General features: G+C 39.0%; 1 protein-coding gene across 14 annotated transcripts in view; it reads right to left on the bottom strand.

Moving 5' to 3' along the window:
- VEZT (vezatin, adherens junctions transmembrane protein) overlaps positions 1 to 17,000 on the bottom strand; it is a 73,587-nt gene that overhangs the window by 53,942 nt on the left and 2,645 nt on the right. For 7 of the 14 annotated variants that reach the window (XM_040671947.2, XM_015283996.4, XM_416152.8 and 4 more), the window contains exon 2: positions 5,107 to 5,241. In XM_040671947.2, coding sequence (XP_040527881.1) covers positions 5,107 to 5,241 — 135 coding nt within the window. Of the gene's footprint in view, positions 1 to 5,106; positions 5,242 to 5,458; positions 12,137 to 13,573; positions 14,259 to 17,000 lie in introns of those variants that run through there. The other 7 variants (XM_025154823.3, XM_025154821.3, XM_025154827.3 and 4 more) reach the window with 4 other exon arrangements.

Here is a 17,000-nt window from a genome sequence, read left to right as displayed (position 1 = left end):
TGCTAGACCAGGTTGCCCAGGGCCTCATCCAACCTGGCCTTGAACACCTCCAGGGACGGGGCATCCACAACTCTCTTTGAAAGTCCTTTGAAAGGCAGTGACAGAAGTTTGGTACAGGGCAGAATGGCTTTGAACAACACCAGAAAGTGTCCCTCTGCAGCCTTTATGATTCACAGAACAATTTTTGAATTAACTCACTTTTGCATCCATTTAGATAAGCTAACTCAAGTTTTTCGTGTATACACTTTTCAGTATACAGTTAGAATTACAGACCTGCGTCAAAAAGAATTATTAGACTAGTAGATAGACAAACTGACAATATGGCTTTTGTAACGATGCCTCTTCCTAGAACGCAGCTATCACCATTGCCTTGTTAAGAGGGGCTACCCCTGCAATTCACACTATTTGGCCTACAGAATAAATGCAGATGAGGATTTCAAGTATATTACAGAATATCATTTCAAGTGCAACACAGGTCAAGCTATCAAAAAAATAAGAAGGCCTGTTCTCCTACTATTTTCTATCATTCCCATCAGTAATGCTGGTAAAAGCAAGAATCACTTTTGCTGTACGGGCAAAGAATTCGAGGCTACTCAAGGGCACTGCCATACGTCTGAGGAGGAAAAGGGTGTCACAAACTGCAGCAATAGATTATCTTCCAAGGCAGAGTTTCCTGTGAAGTGGTGCAAATAAAACAAAATTATCTGATATCAATCTGTGGAAAATTGAGATGAAATAAACAAAGCCACTGCCCGACATTTGAGGTGGAGACAAATACCTAGTTCCGAAGCACTCGTCTTAGTACAGTGAAGTGCAAAAGGAGCTGTCCATTTAAAATGATGTCTCTGGGAGCTTTCAACCACTTGGCCTTCTGAAGTTCCTCTGTTTTTGTCAAAAGCATTTAAATCTACACCAAACACAGTTTTAAACTGCTACCAGCTGACTAAACTAGACTGCAGAACTACTGAAAAAAAACAGACTAATGCGTTACATAATTGTTTGGTTTATTCGCCATGTTTTAGATTATAAATAAAAATATGAACTTGCATAAATGCTCAACAGGCATGTCAGTGCTTGAAAACAAAACAAGACAACCCACTGTCTTGGGCTGTGACCCAGTAGAGTGCAGTAACACATTCAATTATTCAGTTCCTTGGAACAGTGTCTCACAGTTTGCATTCCCACTGGGAGTGTTACTGACAAGTAAAACAACTTTCATCAACACACAAGTCAGGTCATGTTGCCAGTGCTTCTGGAGCATTATTCTTACAACATCAGAAAGCAAGTCAGTCAAATGAATTCTCTTAATAAGCTTAGTAAGGACTTATTATTAAGCTTATTACTAAGCTCAAATAGCAGAATTAAAGATATCCACTGTCTAGCATTAAAAAAGTAGCATAGAACATTGAACATTTTAGGTTCATTCATTTTGAACCTAAAATAAAATTCTTAGAAATATTTCTCTTCTATGCAGGGCGAACTTGAAATGGCAATTTAGCAGTATCTAAACTATCATCAATACTGGCACCTTCCAATTCTGTGCAGCTCAGAAAGATGATAATACTAAGCAGTAATACCTTCCAACTACCCCATGCTGGCGTTATGTAGGTGGAAATCACAGACAAAGGCAAGGACTTGTCCCTCCTTTCCAATTTCTGTGGATGGCCTCAACAGAATGCTAAGTATCTGCCGCCAGTACCTGCCTTGTTCTAGTGACAACTGTCACATCTGAGCCAGGATGAGGTGACAGTAAGATCAGTTAAGACACTCAGATATGCACAGTAGTCCAGGAGAACGAATGAGAAAGGAAAAATGTACATGAAAAAAGCATATTCCTTACAGATCAAGCAGAATTACCCAAATAATTCTGGGTTTAATTCCAGAAAACAAATCTAATACTTCCTTCAAACAGTGCTTTTGAATATCAAGTGACCAGGAGATCAGAACTTTGGCTTTAACTTTCTTATGAGATTGGTACAGCCAGAAGCACGGCACCTGTAATTACCATGCTAAATCACTTCTCTCTTACTCCCTCAGCCCTCAGAGAAGCCTTGAAGTACCTTTACAGCTTTTCATTTCAGTGTTCATTAAGAGCATGGTCTGATTAAGGAAACAAAACAAAACTAACCAACCGAAAAACTAACTAAGGTGCACTTCAAATTCAGCTGATGCCTTTATCTCTCACTAAGCCTGAACCATATGCACTGTTTTGTAGGAAAACAAAACACAGCAATGTTACTATCAGTCACCGGGAACATCTTTATCTCCTAGATTTGTTTTTCCAATCCACTAAGATCCCACACTAGATCTGTACCTTGCCAAAATACTGTTGCATGTCCCAAGATTGTACCTGAACAGGGATCCTTCTTGATTGAATATAAGAGGAGTAAACAAACCCAACTCAAAGACATAGCAATACTGCAACTTTTCTAAAACGAATTTTCCACTATCAGTCAGCTGGCAACTTATTTTACTTCTCTCTTCAGGAACATTACTTGGCAACTTTTCTAGTCAGAACAAATCCTGTATTTAGCAGAATGGGATGATAATGGAGAAATAAAGCAGAATTGGATGCTCCCCCTAAAAAACTAACCACCTTTTAAAGAAAAGAGTACTGTTTCAGATGCCAAGGTGTTTCAGATCCATTAGAAAACCTAGGAAACATAGATGGACTGTGATAACCAAGAAATACTAAACTCTGATTGTTTATGCACTTGATCTGCACTGCATTTAACTCTAAAATATCTTCTAAATTAAAAAAAACAAAACATATATATATGTTTAAGCCATTTATGAACTTGCTTTTCAAAACAGAAAGGAAACAATACTCATGTACCAGGCATTGTTAAGCATGGAACATCTACTCCCTGTGATTATGTTATTTACACCATACTAAAGACTCATCTAAGACCATTTCATGTTAGGAGGGGGTACCTACTCAGACACTGGAAACCACTTGCTTCCTGGATATTTTATAATGTCAGTAGACTACATCAGCAAACAGTAAGAGAAGGGAAGTGATAACAGTCTGATCTAAAAATGAGGAAATGATTGGATGGGAATTGAAATGATTTGCATGTACATCACAGAGAAGTTTTAATAAAGCCCCAGATCCTCCTTATTTCAATGTACTTCTTCAAATATGTGGCAAGCTGTATTTCTCCTTTTGAGACATTCTGCCAAAAATGGGACACAAAAACAGACTTTCTGATATTAGATTACAGAAGTAATTCCCAAATTACTGAAACAACAGTTAAAAGAACCTATGAAATTTTATCACTACCAATTACACAAAGGTTTCTTCCTTTTTTCCCCACCATGCATCCTTGTCTAGACTGAGATGAGACAGTATGAATGTCATCCTGGTATTCATTAGAAATGTGCAATCCATTTTCACACGCCCTCTGCTTTCAAGTTGCCCAGCAAACCATGATGAATTACTTCTACAGCTGACGTAATATGGGAGGACTTCCTCCCAGAGCAGTAAAATTAAGGGTAAAATACTTGAAGGGAAGCGAAGGGGAAAAAAAAAAAACAGAATTCTCGAAGCTTTTAAAAGCAGTGCGTCCTCACACTTTTAAGGTTGTTAACCCTATCGCAGTTCTGTATTAAATTCAGTGGACGTTATATATATGAACACAGATTCATACTGCTTTACTGACTTCCATAGTTGTGAATATACAAAATAAAGTAATGCAACATTTTGATAACTACATGTTCTTTCTCCAGGTCAGAAAAAGCCTCATGTTATCCGCATCAATTCACACACTTCTGAAGCCTACCTACCTAAGAACCTGCACAGAGCAGAACAGATTAAAAGCCCTTGAAATAAAAATGCTTGCATCTAAAATGAAGGAGGAACAAGGAGGACACATTCAAAACTGAAAGTTTTATGCTGGAATAAAGCCTAAGTAATTGTGACTGTTACTTGACTCATTCCTTGAAGCATCTTAAGAACTATTAGGAAGGAAAAAGAAAAAAAAAAAGAAGAAGAAAGAGCCTAAGAAAAGTATCAGCTCACCTCATTCACTACATGATCCCCCCATCCACCACATCTTGCAGGGAGACCTTCTGGAGATCTCGGCCACTTGTATCACACTGTTCCCCAGTTCACTGCCAGCTAAGCAGAATGGTGGAACATTGTGGAGCAGGGAAGCAGCAGACGTTACAAAAGAGAGGGAAAGGGTTGTGAACCTGTGATTTGAGGATACTCGGACAGACTGACTATGGAATTTTCTATATACTTGCTTTTTTAGGACCAGCAAAGAGAGTCCTATATCAGTTGCCTCAAGACTGGAATTTCCTCACCCACACTAGAGATCACCAGCTGAACCACATGAACCTATATACTATCAATAACAGTAAAATCACAGTTATTTTTAATAAGGAAAAGAAAAAAATGAGTAGACCATTGTAGGTGTTAAGTGGCCAAATTAAAGCTATAACAGTATTTTACAGCATTACCATATTTCAGTAGTCTCCAGGCTCTTAATTCTCAAGAATACTTTTAATACAAAAATGATCATAAAAATTCATTCGCCTTTATTTAAAATAATAGAAAAATAAGAAGCCTGAGCTTATTAGCTGATGAACCTTGTCAGCCGTTACTGTTATAAAATTGCCAGAACCTAAGCACTGTTCTATTTTCTCCTTCAGATTGGCTATGGTATTTATACTTCCCAGAAATCCTCTTTCTTAGTGTTCTGCTACATAATAAGTGATATTTAGGAACTGAATGCCTGAGAAGGGCTGGGACTTATAAATATTTTGTTCCAGAAAATCACAGGTGTTATTCATAGAATATCATGCTAAGCCACAGTAATAATATCCAGTAAATAATACCATTTACAACTCTTAAAGAATTCACTATCAAAGTATCTTTCTTCCCTAATTCACATAAAACCAAAGAAACACTTCAAAATACATTGGTAGATCAGATATTCCCAAACATATTTGCAGACAACACATGAAAACTGTTACTATTAACTTTTCTTTTTAATTATTACAGTAAGAATTCCATCTTTATCCTCTCCAACTATGCCTATCTGTGAAGTAATGTGGACCTCTTTTGAGAGGATAAATATTAAGAAAAAGGAGAACACTCACTTTCTGGGCAGTATGCACAGTTCTCTCTCTCTGGCCTTCCTCTACTGCACATTGCTTTGCCTTCTGTGACACAGATGAACATACTTCAAAATCAGTGTGTCCCAAATCCTGCAGATACTCGTAGAGTGGTGAATTCTGAAAGAGTTAAAAAAAAAAGAAAAATTTGAATAAACCAACCAAAAAACCAAACCAAAACAAAAACCAAAACCAAAAACCAAGGGCAAAAGATATCCCCTATTTATCATAAAATATGACTATAGCATGATGAAGCACAGTTAAACAATGCAATCAGCAATGAGGCATATAACAGGAAAAAACCCACAGTGTCACAGTAAGAACAAATAAATCAAACCTTTGCTTTCAGTCTCCCTCAAGTTTTATCTTGACTGCAATGAAAAAGGTTGCAAAAGTCAATATACAAGTCAGTGTGATGAGAAACAAACATACAACCAATCAACTTCTTCTAAAGCCATATTTTTTTCCAGGTTACCTGATGTTTCTTTAGCTTAAAACATACACGTAATCAATACATAAACTAAACACTTAACAGTATATTTTAAAATATTCTTGTGTGTCTTCAGAGCACTTGATGACACTGTATCAACAACCCAAATCAAGACCTTAAGGTTGCGGGCAAAACCACTAATTGAAGAAAAGTCCTTTTGGAAATCTTGTAGAGTAAGCATGAAATTCCGATCACCACTGAATGGGTTTCTACATTTTTAGATATTTATCTATACAGACTTTTGCATTCTCTTCTCATCCCTAACTAGATATCTAGATTTACATAGCTGTTATGCGTTAGCATTCACGCACACGGCAATATTCATTACATATTTGATGAAGAGTATATTTACACTGACTCCAGTTCTACTCAGTAGATGTAAAGAGACTTCTTCTTAAAAAACCTCTCAGCCTCATTGCTTAGAAATTCATTTTCACTTCTGACCATCTTCACCAACCTCCCGCACTGATATGCGACTAGGAGAGAAGTGAGTAGGAAGAACAGAAAACATTTGAAGAACTGTAACTTACTGTCAGCGTGACAACAAGAACAGTAAAAGGTAAAAGCTCCACGGTAACTGGCACACAATTGTGGAGGTCTGCAGAAACTAGCTGTGAAAATGGTATCCACCATGACCAAGAACCAACATGGGCAAACCTCAAACGACTGTTCGTTGTATAGAAAAACTGAAGCAATCAGCAGTGCTAGTTTAACAAATGAACTTGTTACTGGCAGGGTTATTTTTAGCCCATCACTAAGGCGATATTTGGACCACTCTTACCTACTGAAAGCATGCAAATGCACACTTTTGCACACTCCCTCTGCATTACTCACAACAGATTCAGAGTCCACTCACAACCTGAAACTCAAACATTCTTACCAACTCACAGCTCTGTGCAGGTGCAGGCAGTCCCCTCATCCATGACAATGACGCTGCAAAGCACTGCCCTACATTAATGACTCACTTCCTTGTGGGAATTTTTCTAGTGTGACACCTCAATCCTATCATTTTTCCAAGGATCCTTCCTCCACCATCAAGTACTTTTTCAAGTGCAGACAACTCTAATTAAACCACGCATTCCTAGACCAGCAGGAAAGAAGCTATGTTTCTTTATAAGTACAACATGTCTCTTCGCCAGAATTAATTAAAATGCAAAAGAAAACATAATAGACCAGAATACTTCTTTTATTTAAGGCAATGTTAAATTACCTCAGTAACTTCAGGACAAAACTTAAAATGGAATGGACGTGCATATGGACATAACCACGTCTCCTTCAAATGGTCTCCACACAAAGCAGGCGGCACACTGCCAGCACACCTGAACAACTCAAATCTGCACACACCAGATGCTCTTAGGGTAGTACGGATATTTCAGACACAATCAGCAAGAACGTTTCAAGGTTAGACAAATGGGTGTAGACAAAACTCCAGGAATTACGGGCCTGTTGGTCTGAACTCGGTACCAGAGAAGGTAATGGAGAAGGTCATCTGGAGTGTCATCACTCAGCATATATGAGACAAATGAATGATGTGAAGTCAGCACGGATTTATGAAGGGCAGGTCCTACCTGACTAGCCTGATCTACCTCTATGACAAGCAGACCCACTTAGCTGAGGTTTAGACTATGGATACTTCAATTTTAGTAACACGTTTCGTATTGCTTCCCACAATATTCTCCTTGAGAAATTGGCTGCTCGTGGCTTGGACAGGCGTACAGTTCTGTGGGTGAAGAACTGGCTGACGGCTGGGCTCAGAGTCACAGTGAACCAAGTTCAGTCTGGCCTCATGGCATCCAGCAAGGCTCGGTGCTGGGTGCTACGCGTGGCTCATAACAACCCCGTGCAGCAGTATGGGTGCCCAGCAGAAAAGTGCCTGAGGGTGTTAGCTGACAGCCGGCTGAATGTGAGCCAGCAGTGTGCCCAGGTGGCCAAGAAGGTCAATGGCATCCTGGACTGCATCGGAAACAGTATGGCCAACAGGACTATGAAGTGACAGTGCTCTTGTACACAGTACTAGTGAGACTGCACCTCAAACACTGTGCTTTGGCATGAAAACAAACCAAGAAGTTTAAAGACTATTTCACCTCAGTAAACTGGAAATCCTGCTTTTTTTGCTGTCTTCAGAGATGACAATCATCTCAATCACACCTGTCACAAGCAAGACACAAGTCTACTCTTCTCTTTATTGATACCCACCTAAATACAGACAGCTGTCAAAATACATATACCAAGGAGTTTTTCCACTACTATCTTAGAGCATACCTTCTGTGTTCTGCTTTCTCCACTGCAGGGGCAAGGCTAGACAGAATCCATTCAGCTAACCAAGTAATGCTAGAGATGCTGGTGATATTAACAGCTCACTGTTGTGGAAATAAGGTAAAATTACTTCTCCTTCTGGGTCACTGCAGAAAGGCCACACAGCTGATAGCTTGTCATTACAAGGGATTCAAGCAAGCACCAACCAACTCAAAGGAAATGCAAACTATGTTTTTGCTGATGATCCAAAACCACCACAGAGCAAATATTCAGTATGAAAAAAGCAGTCTGTCAGCATTCCAGGAGACAAAAAGGGAGTTTTTTTATTCTGATTGTGTAAGGTCACTTCAAATGTGCAGGGCACAGGAGGGAATGATCCACTATGAGATCATTCTCTTAAAAGCTGATCAAGAAAAACAGAGTAAAGCTGTTTAGATTGGTTCCATTTCCCCACAGGAATGGATGAAAGAAGGCAGAGGAAGAGACGTTCAGCAAGAGAGACTCTGTCCACTAAAACCAGAGAGAATCAGCTAAAATCCTGAATGCTATATTTAGTAAGTGAATTATTGCATAGACCAAAGAACGCCTAGCTCTTCTCTCTTATTTTTACACATCAAAACCACACAGTTAACTTAATCAGTACAATTTCTACTGCACAGAAATAGTAAAAATCAAAACAAAACAAACACCTCTTCAGATGTTAATGAAACATTAGGTTGTAGTTGTAATATTTTCATTTGTTCTTGTAATCAAGGCAGAATACAGCACCTTACGAGGTTTTATGTAAAATCCTTCTGATTAACTTTTCAGAGGCTTTTTAAATGTCCCCCTTACAGTTTGACATGCAGATTTTTAATACTGCTGGGAATTAGAAATCAGTTTTTTGATTACTGAGTTGGCAAATTATAACTGATTAAAACTTAACTTGAATGTTTATCACATATTCCTTCAAATAAACGTGCAATGTTCTCTGAGTTTCTCAGGAAGAACTTGGGCTTTGTCAACCCTCTGCTAGCACACCTTCTCTGGCCGCGTATTTCCTGTCCCCCGTTTTTCTTAACAGATTATTAGCTGAAGTTACAGTCCACACTATAAAACCTCATTTTTTATTGACTTAAATGAAGAAGTACTATGCCCTGTGCTCTAAGTCAAAACACCATTTTTCCCTTTTCTAAATCCATAATACCACGTGAGATGTGGGTACAGAAAGAACTAAGAAGTGGGTTGAAGCCTCTGTGAAATTAGATTACTAAGAACTTTAGCAAACTGATCATAAAAATCTTCCATTACGAGCGAGCTCTCCTGTATAGCCCTCAGCTTTACAGTTTGTTCATTCATAAAATTTGAGGTTTACACCTTTTTTTTATTAGAATCACGTCATGTGTTTGCCTACGCTAACGTAAACACACAAACTACTTACTGACATTATATTTTATGTCCTAGATGATGTCTGATTTTAAGTGTTACTGACGAGCCTCTCACTTGCAGAGCTGTGCAGTCTGTATAACTCACTGAGTATTTCTTCAACCATTATAGTCAAAGAATTACCATGCAAGCACTCCCTTGCAATATGATAGCATTAAAATACGCTACACTGTATACTTCTTATGTTTCAAGACGAGCAACAGAAACATTATAATTAATACAATCCTCATGAAGCTCCAGAAACCAATACTTTAATCTCCTAATATGTTTGATGTCTGATAAATCATAGCTTTGAATTTACAGGATCTGCTTTTTTGCCTCCTAGTTTTCTTTCCTAATATTAATATTACTTTAATATTAATATTATAATAAACAGCCTCACAGTTGGTTTGGATGCTTATCCACATATTATAGGTGCTACACTTTTAGTCTGAGAAATTCTGGACATAATAGAAACATATCCTTGCGATGAGAGTTAGGTTGGAATACAAAAAAATATAAGTTAGTCTTGAAAGAAAACTTATGTTAGAAGGTCAGGTAAAGGGATAGCAGCATTGTTTTAGTAGATGATTTGACTAGGAAATGTAAAATACAAAATTTCATTTTACTATTAATACAGAACCCTATCATCCTAAAGAAATCTATTTCTGTGTATTTCTCAATCTTTAACTTCACATTCAACAGCACAAACTGGATACTATTAGAATACTTAGTATTGCTCGTGCTTGACTGTCAGGTTCGTTTATTCATTTCTACTTGCCTCAATTAGAATTATGCAGTAATTAATGATTTACAGACAAGAAGAGAAAAAACAACGTCACCATTCAGCCTGTTCTATCACCATCATAGCACCAGTTACTGATGATAAATGCCATCTAAATCAAACATGCCCAATCCAAAGCCCACAGGCCACACACAACCCTGGGACAGCCAGTAATGAGCTCCCCAAACACCATCAACTTTAACGTTATTATGTGATTTTGGGGTGATATTTTTCATGAGTTGATGGTGTATAGATTGAGTATGGATCGTGTAGGCAACAACTGACCACTGGAGGGAAGGGCACAGTGCAGAGCTAACTCTGCCTCTCATGCCCGCCACACACTGACAGTGGAATAAAAAGATACAAGTTTTGTTATGATGAGTACATTAATTATCCATCTCACATGTAGCCCATGCAAATCACTCTTCACTCAGTGTGGCCCGGGCAAGCCAACAAGTTGGACCCCCACGATCTAAAGCAAGTGAGGATACCAAGATAGGGTTTTTCAGCAATATGTTGTATTTATTCCTGATATTTCTTCAAAGTTGTGTCTTCTAATTCACTTTCTGATATCACCTGGATACAAGAGAGAGGTGTTACATTTACATTCAGGACATCGTTTTATTATGCTACTTGTCAAAAACACGTTCTCGAAATGGAGAACAGCTCCAGGACAGCCAATAAACAAGAAGCCATTGTTCTTTCGTGCACTTAATACAGACTGGACAAGGAGAATCTGGTAAATAAGTGCAACAGCTTGTCTGATACGGTTGATGCACTGAATAGGAACAGGCTTTCTCAGACTTTAAGAAGTTGGGTTTTCTGGGAACAGCAAGAACAAAAACTCCTGCTTATTTCTGTATTGACTTTTCTGATTCACTACTATATCGCACTGCAAAGACATCCAACTGTAAACAGAAATGTATAATAGAGGGTAGATTTATATAAGCTCTCATGTCCGGAATCAAGAAAAAAAAATCCTTTCCTCCTTATTCACAGCTCTCTTAGCCTATGTATTTTACATTGCACTCAAATACTTACATTTAATGACAACTGTCACTTTTAACAGTTGAAAGCAGTTGAGTCTCATTCTAATTCCAAGATTCTGCTCTTCACCCCTTTTCCAAGGTTTATTTCAATCCCACTTCCCACACAGCACTGACTTAGGAAAAAAAAAGCTAGCTCCTGAACTGAACCAAAGATCAAACATCTCGTTCACAACTCTAAGCCTACAGCAAAAATAAATACCAAAAGCAAGTCAAACATCAACAAAGAATCAAACACATAACGCTGTATACTGCTATGTGATGGAAAGGCTGTTATCATAGAGGATTTCTGAGCTGCAGAAGAGAGCTTATTTTTTATTGATATTTCCTCAAATATCTTTTATCTGTTGCAGCAAGCACAAACATTGCACTTTAATCTGTAAGGCATTTTACAAATATTCTTAGAAAAAACTTTGGTAATCACAAATAATAAAACATTGTTAGCAGTCATAGTTTTGTTTCAATAGCAGCTGAGTATGAAAGCCACACCCAAATTCTTTTTGCTGATGCATGGTGAACTAAATGACTCAGGATTTCTCTATTAGAGATTTCTCCGTTAGAGATGGGGTCTTCCCACACCCCAAATTCTTTACCAGGATAAAGTTTACCACCCAGTAACCCCCTGCTCCAGTTTCCAACCAGAGTTAACAGAGCAGAACAGCCTTAAAAGTAACATTTAATGTGATTGCACAAAATAAAGGGTTTAAAGATCTCTTCTTAAAATACAGAAATGCTCTTCCAAGCTGAGTAGTCCAGGAACACCATCAAACAGTCTCCAAAAAACACGACAAGCTCTGAATTCTCAGAGTAGAAAAGACTGCACTTTTCTACAAAGCCTAACAGATGAGCTTAACAGGTGGCAAAGCTCACAACCAAATAAACCGTATTGAAACGTCTCCCTCTCTCAAAACATAACTTGCAAAAGTTGAGCTAGCACTTACAGACAGCGCGATCTTTGTCTCCTGGACGAGGGCGTTCCATTTTTCTCTCCTGTACTGTTCCCACGCATCCGACAGAATCTCGCCCACCTCCCCGTTTCGTTCCACTCGTCCCTCCAGGATGACCCGAGCCGAGGATGAAGAGCAGCAGTCAATGCAATTGCACCTGCGCTCCTGCACAGTAGCATCTTCCTGACAGCATCAGCGGATGCAGTCTGAAACTTCCCAGGACTGTGCAATTTCTCCTGACTAATGTGGCTTTATAGTTGGGGGAGGGAGGCGAGGATGACAGATTGCTAAAGGCTTTTAAAAAGATACTGCCTGAAAGAATTACTGCACATCGATCTTACATGAAGTCATTAATAAGATTTCCCAAACAACAGTATTTAAAAGCCTCGGTCTTATTCTCCTGGCTGGCAGCTACCTCCTCCTTTCATCCGACTGACAAGGAGCCAGTCGCTGGCAGGGCTAATATTAGACTGACTTCGACAGTGAAAGAATCATTTACATTTTCTATTCTATTTTCACCGCCACAGTAGGCAGGCTTTGGTCTCTCCAATGCTACACCACCATGTGATTTAGAAGCAGTTTCCGAGAACTACTTTGAAGCCGTAATGTATTCCTGGATATTTTCTGATGCACGGTATATCTCTAATTGCACGCACTTCTGCATTCTGAAGAGCTTTATAATCCATGCACGGTTCCATGTCACTGAACTTGTGGAATGGGAAAGCTCTTTCCTTTGCATTTTCAGCAGGAGGTGGCACATTACTGCTGTAATGGAAAAGTCTTGTGGAGAAGTCTTACGTGCCAGGAAAGCTCTGAAACTCATTAATCCAAAACTCCCACTGCTATTTACCCAATCAAAAATGGACCTGTGAATACAAAAGCTGACCTCTCTGTCAACGAGAAATTAATAATAACCGAAAAACTGAAGGCAGAAGTGGTAAATGTATCCTCCCTGGAAGACAGAGAAAGAGGCCTGCCACAGACCTGGATTCTTGGGTGGGAAGTCACTGATTGCACAAGCCACCACACTGAGCTGTCACATGAAACTCACAGTTGGTTTTATATTGGTTACTAACGCTCACAGATTTTATCTTTCATTTACATGTAAAAGGAAATTCATGAAGTTAATGTATCTGACTGGTAAACCAGTAGAATATTTCTTGGTTGGCCCCATCCGACCAAGCACAGTGATACATTTTATATTTTGAGTGTCTCAAGGAAGTTGGTTCATGACAAAACGGTGGGAACAGTACTACAGTATTAACTCTCCTGTAAAAATGACCCCGGAGGAATTAGTACAGAGGATTACAAATTTTTGGACCAAGAGATCTAAAAAATAAATTACTGTGGATCAGCATGTACTTTTGTCTTCAAATTTCCTGATAGGAATAATAATGGCAATATGGGTTTGCACACAACATTGCCCATACAATATCTTCCTCTGTCTGCTTAGACATTAACGTTATTCAAAAATGTCTGATGAGTATACTTGGCACCCACAATCACCAGAAGGTTTCTTACATACATTTAAGCTGGTAGTTTCTTCTACTTCCACTCTGGTATCACCTGCCTCCTCCCAGTGATGTGACAAAAAGAGAGCACAGTCTGTCCTCCCTTTCCTCATAGTAGAGTGCTGAGAAGCAAAACAACTGAATTAGTCCACTTGCCACTGGCTCAGGTGCCTCTACAGTGCACCACAACTTGCAGCAGAGGGATCGCTCCAGGCTGCAGTTACACGGCCAATTTAATCTGACATTAGCAGCGGGTGCAGATGAAAGGTGCAGTACCATTCCAGAACGCTAACGGTAATATTTATACAGCCACGTGGTGAGATAAAACATGAAACAATCTGATGGAAAAAATAACATCAAGGTATTTTTTCCCTTCCGTCTTTCTTAGCCACCTAGTTTACAGTCAAGTCAGTCTCACCATCCCGCTTACAGTTCCACTCACAAACCTCCATATCAGCATAAAGATGATATTCAGTGAAAATAATCCTGCTGAGGGAGCACTACAGACACTACCACTGAGGCTACGTCAACGTTCTTCTCCAGTCCCCTTTTCATAACTTGTAACATCAGAGATTTTAAATAAAAATGCATTTCTAACCCTGCCACGTGACAAAAATCACTGTGTTTAGGAAGTCAAAGTCCCTTTCAAACTCAGCCATCCTGTGACTCCGTGAGCATAGCTTTAACAGTGACCCAAATGTAAAACAATATTGCACAAGCTCATTAAAATATAGGACAAATGACTTAGCTGGAAGCAGGACTACGGAGCTGAAAATGCACTTACGGAATAGTATTTGGATCACCTTCATCCCAGTGTTCTGAAAGAATGAGCACATTAGATCAAAGATCCAGCAGAAAAGATTTTGTAATAAATCTATAAGCTCACAAGTGGAAAACAGCAGACACGCTGCCAAGGAGACAAAAGCAGTATGTCAGTTCTACGAGTCTGATCAAAAGCCGGCATGCTACTGCAAATAATTAATCTTCCTTGCAAAATTCAAAGACAAAGAAGAAAACAGATCATCAGCAAAGATACCACATGAGTTCACCAGAGGTAGACGGTATCAAATCCTTTGATGAGGCAGCTTGTTTCCTCGATAATGGAAATGGAGTGAGTCTGTATGGACTTTTGATACTATGACTTGTGGGGTATGGGCTTTCAATACCATGCCATATCAGTTAAGATACAAAACGAACTAAATACATAAATAACAGAGATAACAGTGGGTTGTGTGCATGGAAAACCAACAGGTCAGACAGTTACAAATGGAGTTCCTCCAGAATCAGACTTTGATCAAAGCTTCATCTTCATACCAAGAGAATGCTAATGAAATTTCCTGATAACACCAAGTAACATCATGTGTAGAAATGCACTGAAATATCATACATAGAGAACTGGATGACCCCGAGTGGGCACCTTGAGTGATAACAGCATGCAAATTAACAGCAGACAACAGCAATATCTTACAAACAGTGACTAATACAAACAATTCCTCCAGTAATATGGAAGCTGATGATTAAAGTACAAACATGAGTAGCATTATAAGTGAATCAACAGTATGAACATCAGAAAAAGTTGCCTGTAGGCCTAGGATGCAAGAATCAAAGTATTCCCAGCAGAAACAAGTGCCTACAGTTCTACAAGACCCCAGCAAGAACACTGAATATCACACTGCAGGCTCACGTAAAGAAAGATGAACTCAAGCTTGGAGGAGTGAATAACAAGAACATCTGTTTTGTAAAAGGAAACTAAATATATTAGATTAGTCAGTTAAGCAAAATCCTTAGCCAAAATAGGATTGCTTTCTATGAATACATTGCAAGAGAAATTCTGGAGATGTAAAAGAACGGTGTATGTTAATGGACAACGTCAGCAGAAGCACAACTACAAAGTAGCCATGAATGAATTTCAAGTCAGAAAGTAGATGGCAGTTACTGACTATCAAAACAATGAAGTTCTGACACAATGACCTCCCACTGGAATAAAGATGTATGAATTTAGACAGTTTTAATAAACGTTTTAAATTTATATATTCAAAAATAAAAAGAAATCAAGAGACAAACGTTGTCCAAACAAACAAATCTCTCTTTGGGTTGTGAAAATCCCATCTCAAGTAACTTATCAAGTTTCCTCTACTCTACCTTATCATCTTCAATAAAATAACAGGCATGAATAAAACATTCTTTTCCCCAATCTGCTCTACATTAAAGCAATTTTTGATTTGCCACACTGTTGGCAGACAAACACATGCCAAGCATATCAGGGGCACCTCTGTGTCTCTTGAGTGCTGCCCCCTCTCCCCTAATATTTCTAGCATTTTCATTAAAAGAGCAACTGACTGTAAAAGCAGAACAGATGCCAGGACTAAAGTTAAGAAGTAAGAACTGAAATGGAACAAACATAATAACTTGAATAGAAGAGGACGACACAGTCAGAGAATGTGAATCTCTGGGTGCTGTAGGAATTCACTTACAAACTAGATAGAGGGAGGCAACACTCTTCTGACCATTAAAGTGATCATCACTCACTGTTATTCAGTCACAGTGATCTATGATGGCTCTTCAACTTCTGCACGGAAAACACTGTTTTCCCAGGGCAGTGATACCTTCCTTGTGCTTGTCCTCCTTCAGAGGTATTTGATAAGGATCAGTGGTCTTCGGAAGCTCATAAATACCTTTCAGTGAACCACCATCTGTTTGATGTGGCGAAATTTATAATGCAGGCAGTGGTCATTGATATATTTAAGCCTGATGGACAGAGCTATGAATTGAAAAATGTGCAGTAAATAACACTGGACATAACTGTGATGTGGAACAGGTGAAGCACTCCCCATTCTGTTTGAGCACGGAAAATGCAAAGGAGCAATTCTTTCCTGATTATGCATTTGTTGGAACATTGATGGCAACATTTCTTTGATATAAGAATTGTGATCAGTACTCACTTTCAGGAAGGGAGAATTGTTTGAAAGCTGTAACAAAGAACCTTTCCCCCAGACTGCTACACTTGCATTAGGTGACAGCAACCTCAAGTGTAATTCTCCAGGACCTATGCTACTTCTAGCCACTTTGACTTAGAATACCAGCATGCCAGGAACCTAAACAGGCCCAGCAAAGACCTGACTATTGAGCAGGAAGAGGACAGCTTTCAGTGTGCTCCCGAGCAACTGAAAGACCATACCAGAAATGCCTTATGAACATGAGGAATCTAACAAATTGAGTTATTCTGCTGTTGTATGTTGCTTTTCGCACTGCATGTGTAAAGGGAAACAGAAAACATAAATGGAATGGAAAAGTATAAAGATTACCAGGCAGATGTCAAGGGCATTACAAGAGGACACTAAAGTGCTGTACAGTTGACAGGTGCAAGGAAGCACACCGATAGTGTGGCACAGCCAGGTAGTCTGTTTCTGTAGTTTAGCTAATGCAGACAGGTGAATTTCA

This window comes from Gallus gallus, chromosome 1 (genome assembly GCF_016699485.2).
Source record: "Gallus gallus isolate bGalGal1 chromosome 1, bGalGal1.mat.broiler.GRCg7b, whole genome shotgun sequence".
In the NCBI taxonomy this organism is placed as follows: Eukaryota; Metazoa; Chordata; class Aves; order Galliformes; family Phasianidae; genus Gallus; species Gallus gallus.
The sequence above is the reverse complement of the archived record's forward strand: the minus strand, read 5'-3'. Positions and strand labels throughout refer to the sequence as shown.